The 16,374-nt window shown below is 39.0% G+C and overlaps 2 protein-coding genes across 5 annotated transcripts in view; both read right to left on the bottom strand.

The window, feature by feature from the left end:
- Positions 1–13,080, bottom strand: part of LOC139152181 (rho GDP-dissociation inhibitor 1-like) — a 37,821-nt gene extending 24,741 nt beyond the window's left edge. Inside the window, exon 1 of one of the 2 annotated variants that reach the window (XM_070725300.1) lies at positions 12,808–13,080. The gene's annotated coding sequence lies outside the window, so the exon portion shown is untranslated. Of the gene's footprint in view, positions 1–11,717; positions 11,773–12,807 lie in introns of those variants that run through there. The other variant, XM_070725301.1, reaches the window with a different exon arrangement.
- Positions 570–8,531, bottom strand: LOC139152180 (uncharacterized). Of its 3 annotated transcripts, XR_011556587.1 has the most exons (4): positions 5,504–8,531; positions 5,096–5,355; positions 4,610–4,704; positions 3,532–4,492 (listed from the first exon to the last, which is right to left on the bottom strand). XR_011556587.1 is itself a non-coding variant. In XM_070725299.1 (3 exons), the coding sequence occupies exon 3, from the start codon at positions 3,728–3,730 to the stop codon at positions 1,538–1,540; it is 2,193 nt and encodes a 730-aa protein (XP_070581400.1). In that variant the 5' UTR covers positions 3,731–4,492; positions 4,610–4,704; positions 5,096–5,140; the 3' UTR covers positions 570–1,537. The 3 variants fall into 3 exon arrangements, 2 of the variants coding, with proteins under 2 accessions (XP_070581400.1, XP_070581399.1); XM_070725299.1 differs by lacking the exon at positions 5,504–8,531 and having other exon boundaries at positions 570–4,492; positions 5,096–5,140; XM_070725298.1 differs by lacking the exon at positions 5,504–8,531 and having other exon boundaries at positions 570–4,492; positions 4,610–5,148.
- Positions 13,081–16,374: the final 3,294 nt, after the last annotated feature.

Raw genomic sequence — 16,374 nt, forward strand, 5'->3', positions numbered from 1 at the left:
CGTTTTGTAAAGGTTAGTACATGTCACATGAGTATTAATTTGATCGCCAACATTGACGTGATGGCCAACAGTTAGTTCCAGAGACGCTATTCAGTGCAGTGTTTGTCCTGATATTACGTTCGGCGATTTGTTCAACAAGATCGTGACAGCAGATGGACGGTGCATCCGATTGAATGAAAATTGCATCGAAAGTATAAAAAATTACGGCAATGACAAAACACATGGTTGCGTCGATGTTAAAGTACGATCTGAATGATGACTATATAACTTCACTCCGATCACAGTACAGTGTTGTTAGACCATTATCATGTAAAATGTGTATATATAGACAGTGGTAAAGAGGCCAAAACATGGGGCCAAAGTAAAATGAAAAAACTCAGATGCTAGGTCCCACCAGGACAATATTAAAGGACAATACTGAATTGTTGAATTTCAGTGATTTGCTGTACATTTCAGTTTTATTCTGAGAGAATGTTGAAATGCTCAGAATATGTTGTGCAAACACTAACTGTGAATGTAATGGCCTATGTTATTGTTGGGAAATATAGTATTGAATTCAGTTACCGGTATCAGTGTTTCCTGTCTGAGATATTTCTGGTAAAAAGGGAAACAATTATCTTGCCTTGTCTGCATCTGTGCAAAAATGCCACCGCGTTTACCTTCGGCCTAAAAAAAATAAAAAAAAAATTTTTTGCTCGCCGCTCCTGGGACTTGGTCCAAAAAATCCGATGAACAAGATTTTTTTTTTCTCTGGCCTAACCCAATAGAATACGGTCACAAGGGAGATTTTTGACCAAAAAATATATGCTTTTTCACATATTTTCTCTAAAACAAGGGAGATCCATGCAAGTGTGTTATCCTTCACATGTATTGATTTTTTTCTGAATGTTGTTTACTGGATATTAACAAAAAATTCTTGGAAATGTGAAATATTGACAAGAAATCAAAATTTTTACCAATAACTTGAAATTTCAGTGTTTTTTCCCCAAATTGTAGATATCAGCACAGGTGCATTGCCTTTAACTCAATCACCAATATTTTATACTGCAATATCAAATCTACTCACTGGCAATGTAAATCTAGACGACACAATTTAGAATATTGTACCAAAAACTATTTATAGGTTTTTACCCAAAATAAGATATATGTGCCAATGTATTGTGTACAATGTAATTGAAAGAGATATTTGAATTGTCTATTTAAAATTGTTGGCAGGTGATTTTCTTTTCAGAATTTTACACATAAACATGTACTTTTGACCAAAAATTGATTTTTCTTTCACAATTAAGATGGTCATGCCAATGCATTCTATGTGATGTTCATTGCTGGAGTTCTGTACCGGGTCTACAGAACTAAAAATCAGTTCTTTTCCCGTGCAAAAAACATGAAATGCTCATTACTTTTTCTTATGACAATTCATTTCCTTTTCACTTGCCAGATAATGACCATAGACTTTAACCATGTAATCAGTTTACATTAATTGAGACAGTAAAATTAATATCAAATGTGGTTTTATTTTTCAAAGGCATCTGTCAGTTCATTCATTGTCACTGTCAATGTCTGAAGCGCTGTCATCTCCTGTTTCACTTTCCTCATCGTTCTGTGAGTTTGAATATGAAACACATTGACATAACTCTGTGCATAGCAGGTCCACCTCTCTACAAGAACATCTTGACAAGCATTCAGACTTTTTGCATTTACAGCTTACAAAACTGATGACAGAATCTGGTGCAGGGGGAAGTGTCATCCACTGGATTGATACATCTGAGTCTTGCACTATCCATCCATGTCCATGTGGGCTTGGTGCATCCATTTTGGCCTGCAAACATCGCCTGTAGATAGCGGTTTGGTAGTTTGCACGCTGTGTATGCAATTTCAGACTGTCCCTGTTAGGAGGCAGGGCACCATCATTTTGTGAACCAAGACGAAAGCAATTGTATCTTGCTTCATTTACATCACTGCACCTAATTTTGCCATACACATCACACACAAACGATTCTATTTGTGTGAACAGTTCATCAGAAAGTATCCATACTGCCTCAAGTTGTTGGAATGTACTTGTATAGCTATCATTAGCCAGCAACATATTTGCCATCTTCTTCTTGCCCTTGCCTTTGAAAGCACTTACACTGTCACAACCTGAGAATACATGAAGACCAACAAGAGCTTCTGCAGTTCTGTCTCCCAATGCCTCTACTACCTTGTTGATGTGTATTATCTGACCATTTGTGCTGGTTTGATGTAATATCAGCTGGCCTTGTAATTGATGTGCACAGCTCACGGCTAACATGAAGACATCTGTATCAGGACTGCGAATGACAATGTTGTCTACCTCCCCAACACGTGATGCATGTTGAGCGTGAAGTAGTAGTCTTGTGTCAGCCTCTTCATGGTCACACTGCAATTCTGGTATTTCAGTTACATCCATGACACCATTTGCTGAACGCAATCTGTAGCAAAGCTCACCCTTGGTAACATACATGGTGATACCCTGCAGGCACTCTGATTCATATTCTTTCCATGATTCAAACAGAAAGAGTAGGAGAGATTCTTTATTCTTACCAGAGGCAAGGAACTTTTTTAATTGCCTTGGCATGTTCAGGGATGGACGTGTGATACGAATCTCATTGAAGGTACCTGTGGTGGCTCGACGTTTTCTTTCTGCATTCTTTATGGATGGTTCTCTGTACTGATCAATGACAAAGTCTATTCTTGTGGCGCCATACTTTGATGCGATTGCTCTCAACTGGTAAAATATGCTGGCTGCGAATTCTCCAAAAGTAGCTTGCACTTTACTTTGCATCTGTATTACGGCCATGGCATCGACTAGAACAGCACACTTTCCTTCCAGATTATGGTCCACAACTGCATCTGGAAAGGTGGATTGAAGATGATGGGCCAGGACAGCCTTGTTTGTCTTTGTCATTGTTTCATCAAAGTTGGCTAACATTGCTGGGACATGGCCAAGGGGATAAGTCATGACCTCACGAAGATCAAGGTGTCGCACCTGTGCAATGACCAGCATCCTCCCAAGAAGATTACGGTTTTCTTTCACTGATAGCGAACTCATGGTAACTTTGGACTTTGCTTTCTTGGCAAGATCTGCGAATGTCTTACCCCTCAGGACAGACATTTTGTCAAACAAATCCTTTGATCCATGTGTTAAACGCTCCTTATTAAATTGTTGGTAAGCCTCTTCACCTTTGAAATATGCAGTGGTGAGATCTGTTGTGATTTCTTCACCGGCCAATGTACCAGCTGTAAGATGAACAAGCAGGTCATCACTATCACCAATAAATGGTGACCCCATCGACAGCAATGTTGATATCACCTCTTGTACATCAGATTCATCTCTCTTCATCCTGGCTTGTGTCAGGTCTTTGTGATCTGACTGCTTGTCTGTCTTACCAGCTTGGGTGAAGCAACCTGATGCAATAGCTGAACATGCTGGATGACTGAGAATCCATCGGTTGAGAGCACCTTTGTTTCGTGTGAAACCAACCAGTCCACCTTTTGTCTTTGACTCACGATTGAAAGTTTGTTCAATAATTTGATCACATGGAGTCATTGAAAATGGATGGTCATCAGATCGCTGCACGGCAAACTCACCTTCACAAAATTTCTCATATACGTTTGGGTGTGTTTGAGGCAAAGCTGACATTTCTTGTAGATACACCGAAAGATAGCGTGAATAGTTAACTCTACCATACGCAAAGTACCATGGTAACATCTTTCTTAGTGTGGATAGATGTAAATGCCAGTTACCCTCACGTGTTGCTCGAATAAGGAGGAGTAAGAGCTATACCATTTCCAAATAGGAATTCCAGAAAGCATAATTGATGTTACTTTCACAGCACTTCTGTACATGGTCTGCGTATTTCTGTTGTAATAGCTCAATATCTTCTGTCTCCACTTCATCGATGAGCGAATGGGGGAAGCTTTCACGAAGTTGGATAAGGCTAGTGATCACTCTTAAATGTTCCTCTTCAGTCAAGCTGTCGAGGAATTCATTGAAGCGGACACGGTGCATAGCTTCAGCAACCAGTTTATGGCAGCGAACACTTCTGTTGTAATGATGGCCACTCATAACACCATTGGCAGAGCCTTGGGCTAAAATACCGGATTCTATCATTATATCTTCTAACCCAGCATCTCTGAAGCGCTTTCCTATTGTAGACAGAAATGACATAGCTGTGTGAAACTCTCCAAGACGTAGAATTAGACGTTGTGTATACTCTTCATTCTGCCAGCGTATCTCTTGTGCTTTTGAGTAAATTGCTTGATCCATGGTGACAACAATACTTTGCAGGCTGAGCTTATTGGCGATGTCAACACTTCTGCTGAGTATTGTGTTTACAGTAGACTTTTCTGTTGAACTGGCATCAATCACCGGCAGGTAACCAATTTTGCTGACAGGTGGGATGACACTGCCTGACAGTTTCTGATTAAATCCAGTCCATGAAGGTAAAACGTTGCACTCCTCTCCCTCAACCTTAAAAGTAAGAAATAAAAGTAACACACTGTGACTGGCTTGTTAAAACATGAAAAATTATTTATTCATAGAACTTGACATGTTATCGGAAATACACAACATACAATGTATACTAACCTGCAAAGTCTTTCATAACCAGAATGCCAAGTCTTTCTTCAATGGAATTTTTTGTTCTCTGCCCTGATTCTGGAAAATTTCATCCACATTAAAGCCTACAGGTAGATTGAAAAATTAAGCTTTACTCTAGGGCAGTGTAACATTATAGTGACGTAACAATATTGTAAAACTGCAACAGTTCTTGTCCAATATATATATATATAGTGCTGTTTATATAATGTTTGGGAAATGAAAATACAAATATCAGTGCATTGAAAATTATGTTGTTTAACACAGGGGAGATTTAATATGTAAATAAAGGGGATATTAACAGGATATAGGAGTATGGATGGGCATGTGTAAAATGTCTTTGTATTAACTGTTTATATACCTTTTTTAATTGTTTAATGAAAGAAAGGGGTTTTTAAAAAACTCATTTGATGTATAATATTGTGCATGTAAAACTTTGAGATGTAAATGAGTTGTGCATTTATTTGTGCGACTTACAACGATAACGTTTGACCATGCCTGCATCGAAGACAATGACTGTGATGAGCATATAGTTCATAATGTACAACCTGACGGTGCAGGGCCATGGCGTGGTCTGCCATGGTATTCAATAATATTAGTGGGTGGAACTTGAAGCGTCCTTTGCTTTGACTTGGTGACTGCTATTGATATCGAAGGGTTGCTGTCATTGTCATCTGTGTCATCTCCAAGATTTCTCTGAATTATAATTCCATTTGTATTGTGAGTTGTTCCTTTCCCTAAAACAGAAATTGTCAGAAGATGTTGTTTACACTAATGATCTACTTGGGAAAAGAAAGACAACACCAACAGTAACAGATTTTCAATTTCATAAATAAATGCAGAACTCATGTGATATTTGAGGCCTGAGTAATCAGCTGTACTTACCACTGAGTGTCTCTTCACCAAAATCATTATTATCCCATACCAATGTTGTAAAGACTTCTTGACAAAAACCTGGTGGCAAACCATCACCATGGAGTTGTTGGATAGCTAGTGCTGAGTCATGCTCTAACACTTTTGAGTGTGAAACGCAGTGCCCTAAACCATTGAGCAATCCTATCAATGATGAAGATCCAGTCACATGACGAACTGCCATACCAAGTGACAAGTGTTTAGGGGTGAGTTTCCGTCCTTGAGAAGACAAAAACATCATGTCCTGACAGATCGATAACAATTTGTTCTCAACATCAGCTTGGACATCAACACGATCTTGTGAGTGAAAGTTCTGTGATAAGCCAGTACACCATGCCAGGAAATTAAAAAGTTTGGTGGGTACAATATCTCTACTTCTTTGGATTGTTAGATCTTCTGCCCGAGGAGGCCATGCTGCAACACCTTGAGCTTTCTCTAGAGTGGTATGAATATTCATGGCAGAGTGAATCATCTCAAGCATTTCATGCTGCTGACTGTTAGAGTGTGCTGCAAATGACTGTGACTCTGCTTCGTCTTCTTCGCTTTCAGAATCTGTATGAGTAATGTTCAGGATCCGGCCTCCTGAATCTGATTCTTTGTGAGCCATTACCAATTCACATTTTTGCATGTGAGGTCGAAGAAACTTGATTTTATCACCAAATCGTCGTTTGAGTCTTTTCTTTAAATACATGTCTTTGTATGACGATGCATCAATATCTTCAATGTCATTGATCATTTTAATGAAGATATTTTTCAACACGTTGATTGGAACAACTTCATCATTATCTATTAGTCTCCTCTGCACTACTTCATCACAAAATTTTTTGAAGGATGGTGCATACATGATACCACTTTCTTCCTCTGTTTTCTTCTGGTATGAATAAGTGACACATCTGACATAACTTTGATAGCATGATTTGTGATACTTCACTTCAATACTGACCAAGTCTTGACCTCTCAACTGCAGTAGAAGTTTCTCGTCTTTCCTAAATTCAGCAGCTTTAAGTAATGTACGTCCGTCGGTTTCACAGGCGACAAGTCTTTCATTTGACCTCTTTCTTGAAATCGGGTCAACCCTTCGTTTCTCACCCTTGCATAATATACACATCGGTGGCAGTACGTGAATACTTCTCCGCTTGACTGACGAAATGGAACTTGAACTAGGGTTTGACCTTAAGTATCTCTTTACAGGAGACACTTGTTGTTCACTCTCATCATTAAGTTCCGTCGGTTCACTTGTGGCAAGCGTTTTACGTAGCTTACCTTTCTCTCTGCGTTTCTCTGCCTGTGCCAGTCGACGTTTACCAGTGAAACGCTGATAGCACCCAAGGTGAAAGCCGGACTGATCTGGTGCTTCAGGATCCAACTGGAGTGCAATTTCCCGCTCTAAGCCATCAGAGCTTTTCCAAATCTCAGCGCATTCGATTAATTTTGCCCAAGAGTGGTCAGTAAAAGCCTTGATCGGCTCGCCTTGTATGTCAGCGACTAGACACACACATTCCATGCTTGTGGAGGTAGCCATTTTGAAAGGGTATGTATCGGACTACGTGATTGGCTAATTGATGCCTCAACCAATGAAAACGCTTGTTACCCACAAACTTTAACATCGATGATGACCTTTGACACCTAATAGCATATATTATATATTTTTAACTTTTCCGCCAAATTTTACGCAATCGGACAAACTGATTTGGGTTAACTATCGTTTTTCTACTTCTTTATGGTGGGAATTCATCATTTCAGCTGATTTGATTTAAACTTGAGTGTTCAGTGATCTTTTTGAAACGATAGCCCGGGTCGTCCCACAGACTAAAGGTGGATTCGAGTAAACTTTTAATATGTTGTTCTGGGTACCTCTCTGAAATGCATTCTGAAGAAAAAATTCTGTTGCAATTTGTGGTGGGTTAGGTGCCAAAATCTCGTAGATTGACTGGACTATATAGACAAAGGAAAGTGAAAAATTCCTTTTCATTTTCTTTTTGACAATGATCACTCATATTTTGATACGCATTTTCAAAAGATCCATTGAATAACACAGTACATCATGGCTCATGAATGCTTGCAACATTGAAATTTCTTCCTTGTCTCAATAAAGTGTGTCATTTTGGTCAACCAGCCGATGAATGTTATTCAATTTGCGGAATTTGGCAGCCCATGCAAGGTTTTCCCATTGGTTTTCCCTGCCATTGAATGTATTGCCTTTGAGTCTGCGCAGTGTAGTGAGTTAGTTTCTGCAGGATTCACCGACTTGGACTTCTTGCAAAGTACCGGTGGCAAGACGGACTGTGTACACAGTGACGTCACGCAAATACAAAATGATTGACAGCTGCAGCCATTATTCTTGCAAATAAGGAGAACGCATGCCAATACACCTCTGCATATATTGAAAAGTTACGAGAGGTTCGATACATAGCAGCCGCCGCGTGGTATGCATACCACACGGCAGCCGCTGTGTATCGAACCACACGTAACTGTGGTGCAAAGCCAGCTGCACTTTGACATCGAGTACGTTGAGCACTGGGCGAATAATGGCATCAAGTTTGTACATCGACCGCGTTTTACAACTGATCGGTCGACCTTCGGTAATCATGCGAGGTTACCAAAGAAAGGTTGTTGAGAATTACATTGTCTGTGCTCTCGCTGTCGCTCGTAACGTTCGTAAATTACGAACAAAAATGAAAATTTACGAAAAAAAAACACATGCCCGATCGGCCGTTACGAACAATTTTGTTATTTTTGAAGCCTGATTTTCGGTCAAGATTATGAATTCCGGGGAAATACTTTCATATCTCGTCTTTCAAAGACTACTCTGCCCCTATCATCGGCGCATCGACAATGGTAATAGCTTTGGACTTTGACCTGTGCTAACATGAGCATGCGCGAAAAGTTTCAAGATCCCCGGGTCGTGTACTCAGATACTGGTGTGCCATGCATTACGGTAGTTTCGAGATACCCAAACACTCACATGCTGTCAACTTTCCGAATGGACGCGGGCCCGGGTGAAGCGGATCGAGGGAAGCGGGCAGTTACAAATGCTTCAGTATCCTCAGCTGGGAAAGAAAGTTGGGCATAAATACGGCACCTGATATGAAAAAATTGAAACAATGAAACCGCCGAGAAGAGATGAAGACAGTCAGCCGGAAAGACAGTCGAACTGCAGCCCGGACCGCGCATGGTTGAACCATGGAGGTAGTAGAGACTACCTCCATGGTTGAACGATGTACCGTACAGCAAAGTGCATGGAGGTGGAAACGAGCCGGATATCTTAGCCGGAAATCTTAGTTGTCATAGATTTGTCATTTGACGATCTGCAGATTGATTTTTTCTCAGTGAACTTGCCAATTTTAATAGGTTTCCTTCAAAATATTTTACAAGAAACTGTCTCACCAAATGTTATGAATACTGATAGTTTTCTTTGATGATCCAAAGACAATGCTGTGCACAGTCCCAAGACGAAACGTTTATCCAGACAAAAAATAAATGACGATCATCTGCAGCGTTTTAAAAGTATAACTGTCTCTAAGAAAACATTAGCAGGATCACCAGTCTCAGTTTGCGTACTAAAATGTGCTGTTATAATGAGACAAAATTTGTGCGAAACCACAGACTGCCAAATGTTCTGATCAGTGGTTGTTTTAAAATAATTTTAGAGATGAACATGGCATAATGACTGCAGCTACCAAGAGGCACCACCTAACACCTATGGATGACATGCATACTTTCAAAGTAACAGAGCTTTCCAAATATGAAAAACAGGCAGAGATTTTCTAGCATCTAAAACTTGTGCAAACACTAATAATATTAATGACCACTTCATATATTATATTTATATATATTATCATAAAGCACTGACTACACACACAAAGGGAGTTACGATTTGTGTCACAATATACTTGAAAATGTTATGTTGTGTAATAAAGATCGATTAATTGAATAACATTCATGGGCCGGTTGACCAAAATGACACACTTTATTGAAACAAGGAAGAAATTTCAATGTTACAAGCACTCATGACCCATGATGTACTGTGTTATTTACTGGATCTTTTGAAAATGTGTATCAAAATATGTGTTCATTGTCAAAAAAAACTAAAAAGGAATTTTTCACTTTCCTTTGTCTATAATGAAATCATTCATCATTTCTATACCCTTAACATCATTATTGAGTACCAGAAGTGCTTTTTGAAAATGGGCGGGCTCAGCATTACATAATTTGTGCTTACTAATTTATTTTGAACCAAATTCGTAATTTACTAACAATTTCGAAGGCCAGGGAGAGCACAGATTGTGGGAAAAAATGTGTTCGTCTGCGCACCAACCGGCAGCGGAAAATCACTGACATACGAGTGAGTTTATGTGAGTTTTATGCACGTCTCACTTGGGGTCAATAGGTAACTCCTCCCAATATCATGAATATGTAAAACTCAGTGATGTCATATAAACACGTTGATAAAAACGTCACCTCATGAATAATTTATAGCAACGCAAACCCTGCAAGAAAGCCAAGTCTGTGATTCCGGGTGAAACTCTCCTGTATAGCGTTCACCCTACTCATAGCATCCATTCCACTCACGCGCGGGTTTCACATGAGAGCAAAATACAAATCATTGCGTTCACTCCACTCAAACATTCACAAATCACAGACTTGAACCAAGTCTACGCTGCCTCCTGAATTTGGTAGTTCCCCCATCAGTCTTCACGTAATAACACAGCGTTCTCACCAGGCTGCGATTCCGCGACATTCTCGCGTATTTTTCTGTTTTGTCGCGGATTTCTTGGGCGTGCGCGCCAATAGTGGCGCACCTTTGAAATTATAAACTTTCGTGATGCCAGCCGTACGGCGCGGCCGGCCGTATCATACAGCCAATACTTCTCACCATGGACGTAAATGATTGACGCGAGTAATTACACTTCCTGGTTGAAACCGAGGCAATCTGGAGGCAATACCCGTCAGAGGGCGTACTTAAGCCACAGTCACTTGTGATTCGATACATGTCCACGGAATTCGCGGAAGCTGGAGGCGTCATGGGCACGATAAATATTTTCATAGGCTACGACAACGATAATCCGAACTACGAAAACACAAGAATGTAAAGCTTGTATATCCCTAAGGAATTACATGAACATTTTTCGAAAACAACGAACTCGAAGCTGGTAGCATTATACTGTGAGTTCCGCATGGCAACCAGGGTCTTGACGGGAACGACGTTATAGTGTTCGTGCCGTTGAGATTCAGTGAATTTTTGTTCTCGAAAAATAACGCAACTTTGTCTGAGATAATTTTTAGGTCTTTGCTATGTTTGGAATCATGTATAAACTTCGCGGGAGATACGTGTTGTGTGATGTTATCAGGCATTTGCTCCGTTCCTCGCCCACGTGACCTAGTACCTACGACTGGAAATGATCGACAACTGGCCCACTGCCGATTGATGATATTATTCTAAAGTAGTTCCGAGGTTTAAATGTGGAATAGTTGGAGGAAAGTTCTCTTATTATGCAAACAATTATCAATTCTTGGCTTGCGCATGTGATAAGTATATTATTCCAGGCGAACTTATACGTGAGAACATGGGCGTCTTTTTTCCATTCAATTGAAAAAATTTGTAGCCTTGGCTGGCGACCAAAATTTCACGTCAAAAGTTGATGATTGTTTACAAACATCATAGGGATATGTTTCCTGATCTAAATAAATGCTGACTTGGCCTATTCCTTCTGCTGGTTGTGAAAGGGGGTTTAGTGTGCGAAAAAAAAGTAACTCATGACAGGAATCAACTGGGAGCTGAACGACTGGACACTCCAGCAACTACTGTTATTGTAGAGGGCCCTGAAATGGACTTTCACACTGGAAAGAACGAAAGTCCCATAGACTTTTCATTAAAAGGCACTGATATTCAATATCAGTTGATATTTTCACCGAATGTTTACAAAAAAGTTGTTGAGTTGAATGAGTTGTTGAGTCCTTTATTTTTTCCATGCATAGAATAAGGTTCGTATTTGCAGTTTGACTTTTTTAACATATTTATATATTGTCTCACAAAAATCATCCGTTGTCCCGCTTTTTTTGGTCAGCGGGACAAAATGTCCCACAAAATTTTTTTTCTGGTGAGAACACTGATAACACAAATTCTTAGTTAATGTAAACGCCAGACCATATAGCAAACTGCTCAGCTAAGTTGTAGGGTGATTACCTAACTTGGTGTCAACTATACCAGCATCAACAGACTGGCAGCACAGCAAATAAAGAAGACCTGGGGTGAAGAAGTTAAAAGACGTAAAAGTGAAAAGCACACTGAAGAGATAAATTACACAACACGCTTGCAATACAAAATTACAATTTACCAATGACAAGGTAATAAATCCTCACAGGCTATTTGATTGAGAACCGGCAAAAAGAGGAACCAAACCATATCAGTCCGGGGTCCACATGATTCTTGCATATTGCCACATAGTGTCCTGTGGATAGCACAGTCATGACTGGGGCTTTATAAAGGGCTGCAATATTTGCCACCCTTAGGAATGAATGGTTCTTTTGTACATCCATACACAACACTGACTCAGGGAAATCATAGCAACTCGCTTTATCCTCCCCTTTAATGTTTGGGGTTTAATTGTAAAATCGATATTTACATGTTGACCGCAACAGAGACAAAATGGAAACACGGAAATACAGGATGACTACGGATGTGTAATGGTTTGTTACCTAATCCCACCTCATTTACTTCCACACGTCGTGACCTTTTTAACAAAAATTATAGCATTTCATATCTACAAATATTGCCCCTGATATACATCCGACGCAAAACTTTTTGAGACTTTGCAAGTAATCGGTTGGAAATAACTAATACCAGTACTTGAAGGGAGGCGGAGAATTGAGAATCATACGGCGCAAGCTATTTTCATCTTTAATTAATTTCTAGAAAATATACCAATATCAGGGCTACATTTATGACCCTTTCCACAATACTTAAGAAATTCCTCGTGGCTGTATGTTAATAAATGTCATTACAATAAATAGATATATCTGATTCTACAATATTACTTGTAACAGTCGGGCATATAAGCAGATAAGACTATTAGCAAAAACGGTCAAGACTTCCGGGAACACGCCCAAGTTGGGAAGTGTATATCATAAACAGCCTTCAGAGGGCAAATCAACGGTTATGGCAACACATACTTTATGTTACTGATGACCTTTATACCGCAACGATCCCATTCTCTAAAACGACGTCAATAGGATGACATCTATTCCTGTAAAAATATCGAAAATGCTGCACTTACCGTAAAGAACTAAGCCGAGATACACATGCACGACACTGAGAATGCGGAAATCACGTTTGGCCAATATGGCGAATATTATAGTTCCCGGAACATGTTTCTGAAAATATTCCTACGCATCAAATTATTTTGCAAACGTTCACTACTTTTGGGATTTTTAAGGCAGAAAATAAGCAAAAATTAAAATTGTGAAAAAAAAGGGTGACACTAGAGCCAATAGAGTGTCATTGGACGAAGAGATTTAGAGTGTCGGTGGACTCTTTAGTGCGCAAGAATCGATTGATATACTGTGCATAATCCGGCCACTATCATGCACATATGCGGGTGAGTGGTGGCGCACATGTGGAAGGAATGAGGATTACTGAGTGAGATCTGAATGACTGCATTGAGAGTGGTACAGGTCCTCCTCCTCGTCTTACCGATCTATCGGTCACATCACAGTCCCCTGTGATCTATTCCGCTCTTGGACTATGCGCCCCATAGACGTGTGTAAACCAAGTGGTTTTTCTCAAGCATATGTACACACGGTTTGGTATAAATGTGTAAAGTTAGTAACCAAAGTAGCATTTCCATCTGTTCATGGAATGTACACGGTATTAGTAGTAAAGATGTTCATGCTGATGAATTTTCAAGTTTTCTCAAAAAGTTTGATATAACATGTATGCAAGAAACATGGTTGAATTGTAACAAAGAGTTTTTTCACATTGATGGTTACAGTGTATTTCGCTCAGAAAGAAGTAATAATCTTAAAAAATGAGGTCGACCTGCTGGAGGGTCAGCAATTATGTTTAAGTCATTTTTAGCGACGAAGTTACGTAACTGAGGAAGCTTATAGGGTTTGGAGAGGCTAAGTTGACGTCATTTCCGTCAACAACTTCCGTAAAACTATTTTGTCACACCACGTGATCAGTGTTATCTAACGACTACAGTATACCATTCACGCTGCACACTCATTATCAGCGAAAATAGTATCGTGTTGGATTGACATTATACTTAGAGCGTACGTGTGAGTGTATTGGCTTACATGAAAATGCGATAGACAATGATGCATTTACGTTAGAACGTCCATGCTCGATCAAATTGTTTTTGTTCAGTCGGTGTAAATTACGAGATTGGTTGATGTGGATGGACATCTTGCGTGCGTTTGGTCTTTGTCTGACATGCATGTCGTTTCGATCTCCTTTTTACTGTGCAGGGGAGAATGAATTACGTTCCTCATGGGTTTCAACTATGTAAAAAAATACGAAGTTTTGAGTGGATTTACGATTTCGTTTGCAAAATTACGAGCGAAAATTTCAGCTTCCCATTTCATCGGCGCGACCGTGCAAGAAACCTCAGTCTCCTGCTACCTCCATGATCACATGTTGTACCACACGAAAGGCCTCTGAAAACACTCAGTGTGTAGCTAAGGGTGTGGAAATTCTCGTAGTGTTTTTAGCTCCCATAGCCATATGTATATATGGCAATGGAAGCTATTCTTATAGGCTAGGGAAATGTCTGTATGTCTGTATGTCTGTCCGTCAACATCAAAAACTCCAAAACCGCTGCACATTTCATCTTGATATTTGTTGTGTACATGGATGATGGGCTGTAGATGAGATTTTGTTCAAATGAAGTTGTCATTGCCAAAAATATGCAAATAAGTGCCAAAAAAGGCGTTTTTGGTAAAAAATCTCCTTCTTCATAACTGCTGGTCAGACAGCTTTGATATTTGGTATACAGGTCCCTAGGGATAACCCAACTTGGATTTGTTCAAATTGTGATGAAATATGTAAATCTGTATTTTTAAGGAATTTTTTTGTCATTTTTGGTCAAAACTTTATTTCATCAAAACCGCTCGTCTGACAGCTTTGATATTTGGTATACAGGTTCCTACAGATGAACTAAATATGATATATTGAATATATGGTGAAATCTGCAATTTTGTATTTTTGGTGCAATTTTTGCCATTTTTGGTCAAAAAATGTGTTTCTCAAAAACTACTTGTCTGATGCCTTTGATATTTGGTATACAGGTTCCTGGGGGTTCCTTAGTGTGATATAGTGAAATTTGATGAAATCTTCAATTTTGTATTTTTGGGTCAGTTTTTGCCGTTTTGGTCAAAATATTTGTTTCTCAAAAGTTACTCATGTGATAGCTTTGATATTTGGTATACATTTTTATACATAATTATGATAAAATCATCAATTTTGTATTTTTGCAGCTAATTTTGCCATTTTAGGTCAGGCCATCCTGAAATGAGCTATCAAAGATCTCAACCTTCTTCATCAATACATATGTCACAAAACGTTGCTCTCTACATAACACAGCAGAGCTCTGTCGACCATTGGGTCGTTTGTTAGCTCCCATAGCCATATGTATATATGTTTACAAGTTTACATTTTATTGAAAATCTCAATAGCCACTGAGCAGATTAGATGAAAAATTAGCATGTAAGTACTTTGGGCTGACCTGAAATGATTGTGCACATCTTGGGTCAGTATCTTGGACTTGCTATTTTTCATGAATTTTTTTGTAATTTTCTCCCATTTTTGGTCAAAAAATCTTCTTCTCTGAAACCACAAGTCTGATTGATTTGAAACTTGGTATGGAAGTGCATAGGAGTGACCTTTCCCAAATCTGGGCAAATCGTGGTGAAATTTGCATATTTGCATTTTTTGGCTATTTTTTTCATTTTTGATCAAAATTTTTTTTTTAACTCTGAAACCACACGTCCGATTGAGTTGAAACTTAGTGTAGAGGTTTTTACGGGTGACGTCAGTAAGATTTGATCAAATTCTGGTGAAATTTGCATAATTTTATTTTATTGGGGGGAATTGTTTCTATTTGTGATAAAAAATCTTTTAGCTCAATTTTAGCTTGTTTTGATAACTATATGGGAGCGACCAGTGACATTGTCACTATTTTTTCTCATTTAATTTGGCAAATTATCAGCAAAAACCTCAATAATTCAAGGTAACCCTTTCTTCTCAATCGCTTCCTGGAGTTTCAAAGTCATACCAACGAAAATGAGTGAAAAATTTCGGTGCAAAAATCGTGCATCGGCGAGAGTAGAGACTGAGAGTATTCATACAGAAATAGCCCATGATTCGAGCTTGGTTTTCGTGTTTTTCGTTTGAATTTTGGCCAAATAGTCGCTTTCTAGCGGGTTTTGAAATTTTTAAAGCATCTAAAAACATTAAAATGACTTTTCATAAACAAACGAAATAAAAAACTGAGAAATTCAATTATTACTACTATATAGTAAAAAGAATTCAGGTTGACCTATTTACGCCCGGATCTCTTTTTCACCCCGTTCTCCAAGCACAGATCGTAAAGAGAACCTGTTTTGTGGCCACACGTTCTCTTCTCCTTCAGGAACACGGTGGTACAGAAATATGTTGATAAAAATTCATAATTTTGATGAAAAATGCGATTTTTCAAAATCTCTCGCAAAATCCCGTGTACTCTCGCTTACCCTAACAATTGACGGTGCCCCCGCGCGAGAAATTATAATAAAGGCAAATATAAAAAAACACAATCGCATTTAATGAGGTACATTTTGATATGTTTCTTGCGGATTATTTTGAC

This window comes from Ptychodera flava, chromosome 15 (genome assembly GCF_041260155.1).
Source record: "Ptychodera flava strain L36383 chromosome 15, AS_Pfla_20210202, whole genome shotgun sequence".
Taxonomy (NCBI): Eukaryota; Metazoa; Hemichordata; class Enteropneusta; family Ptychoderidae; genus Ptychodera; species Ptychodera flava.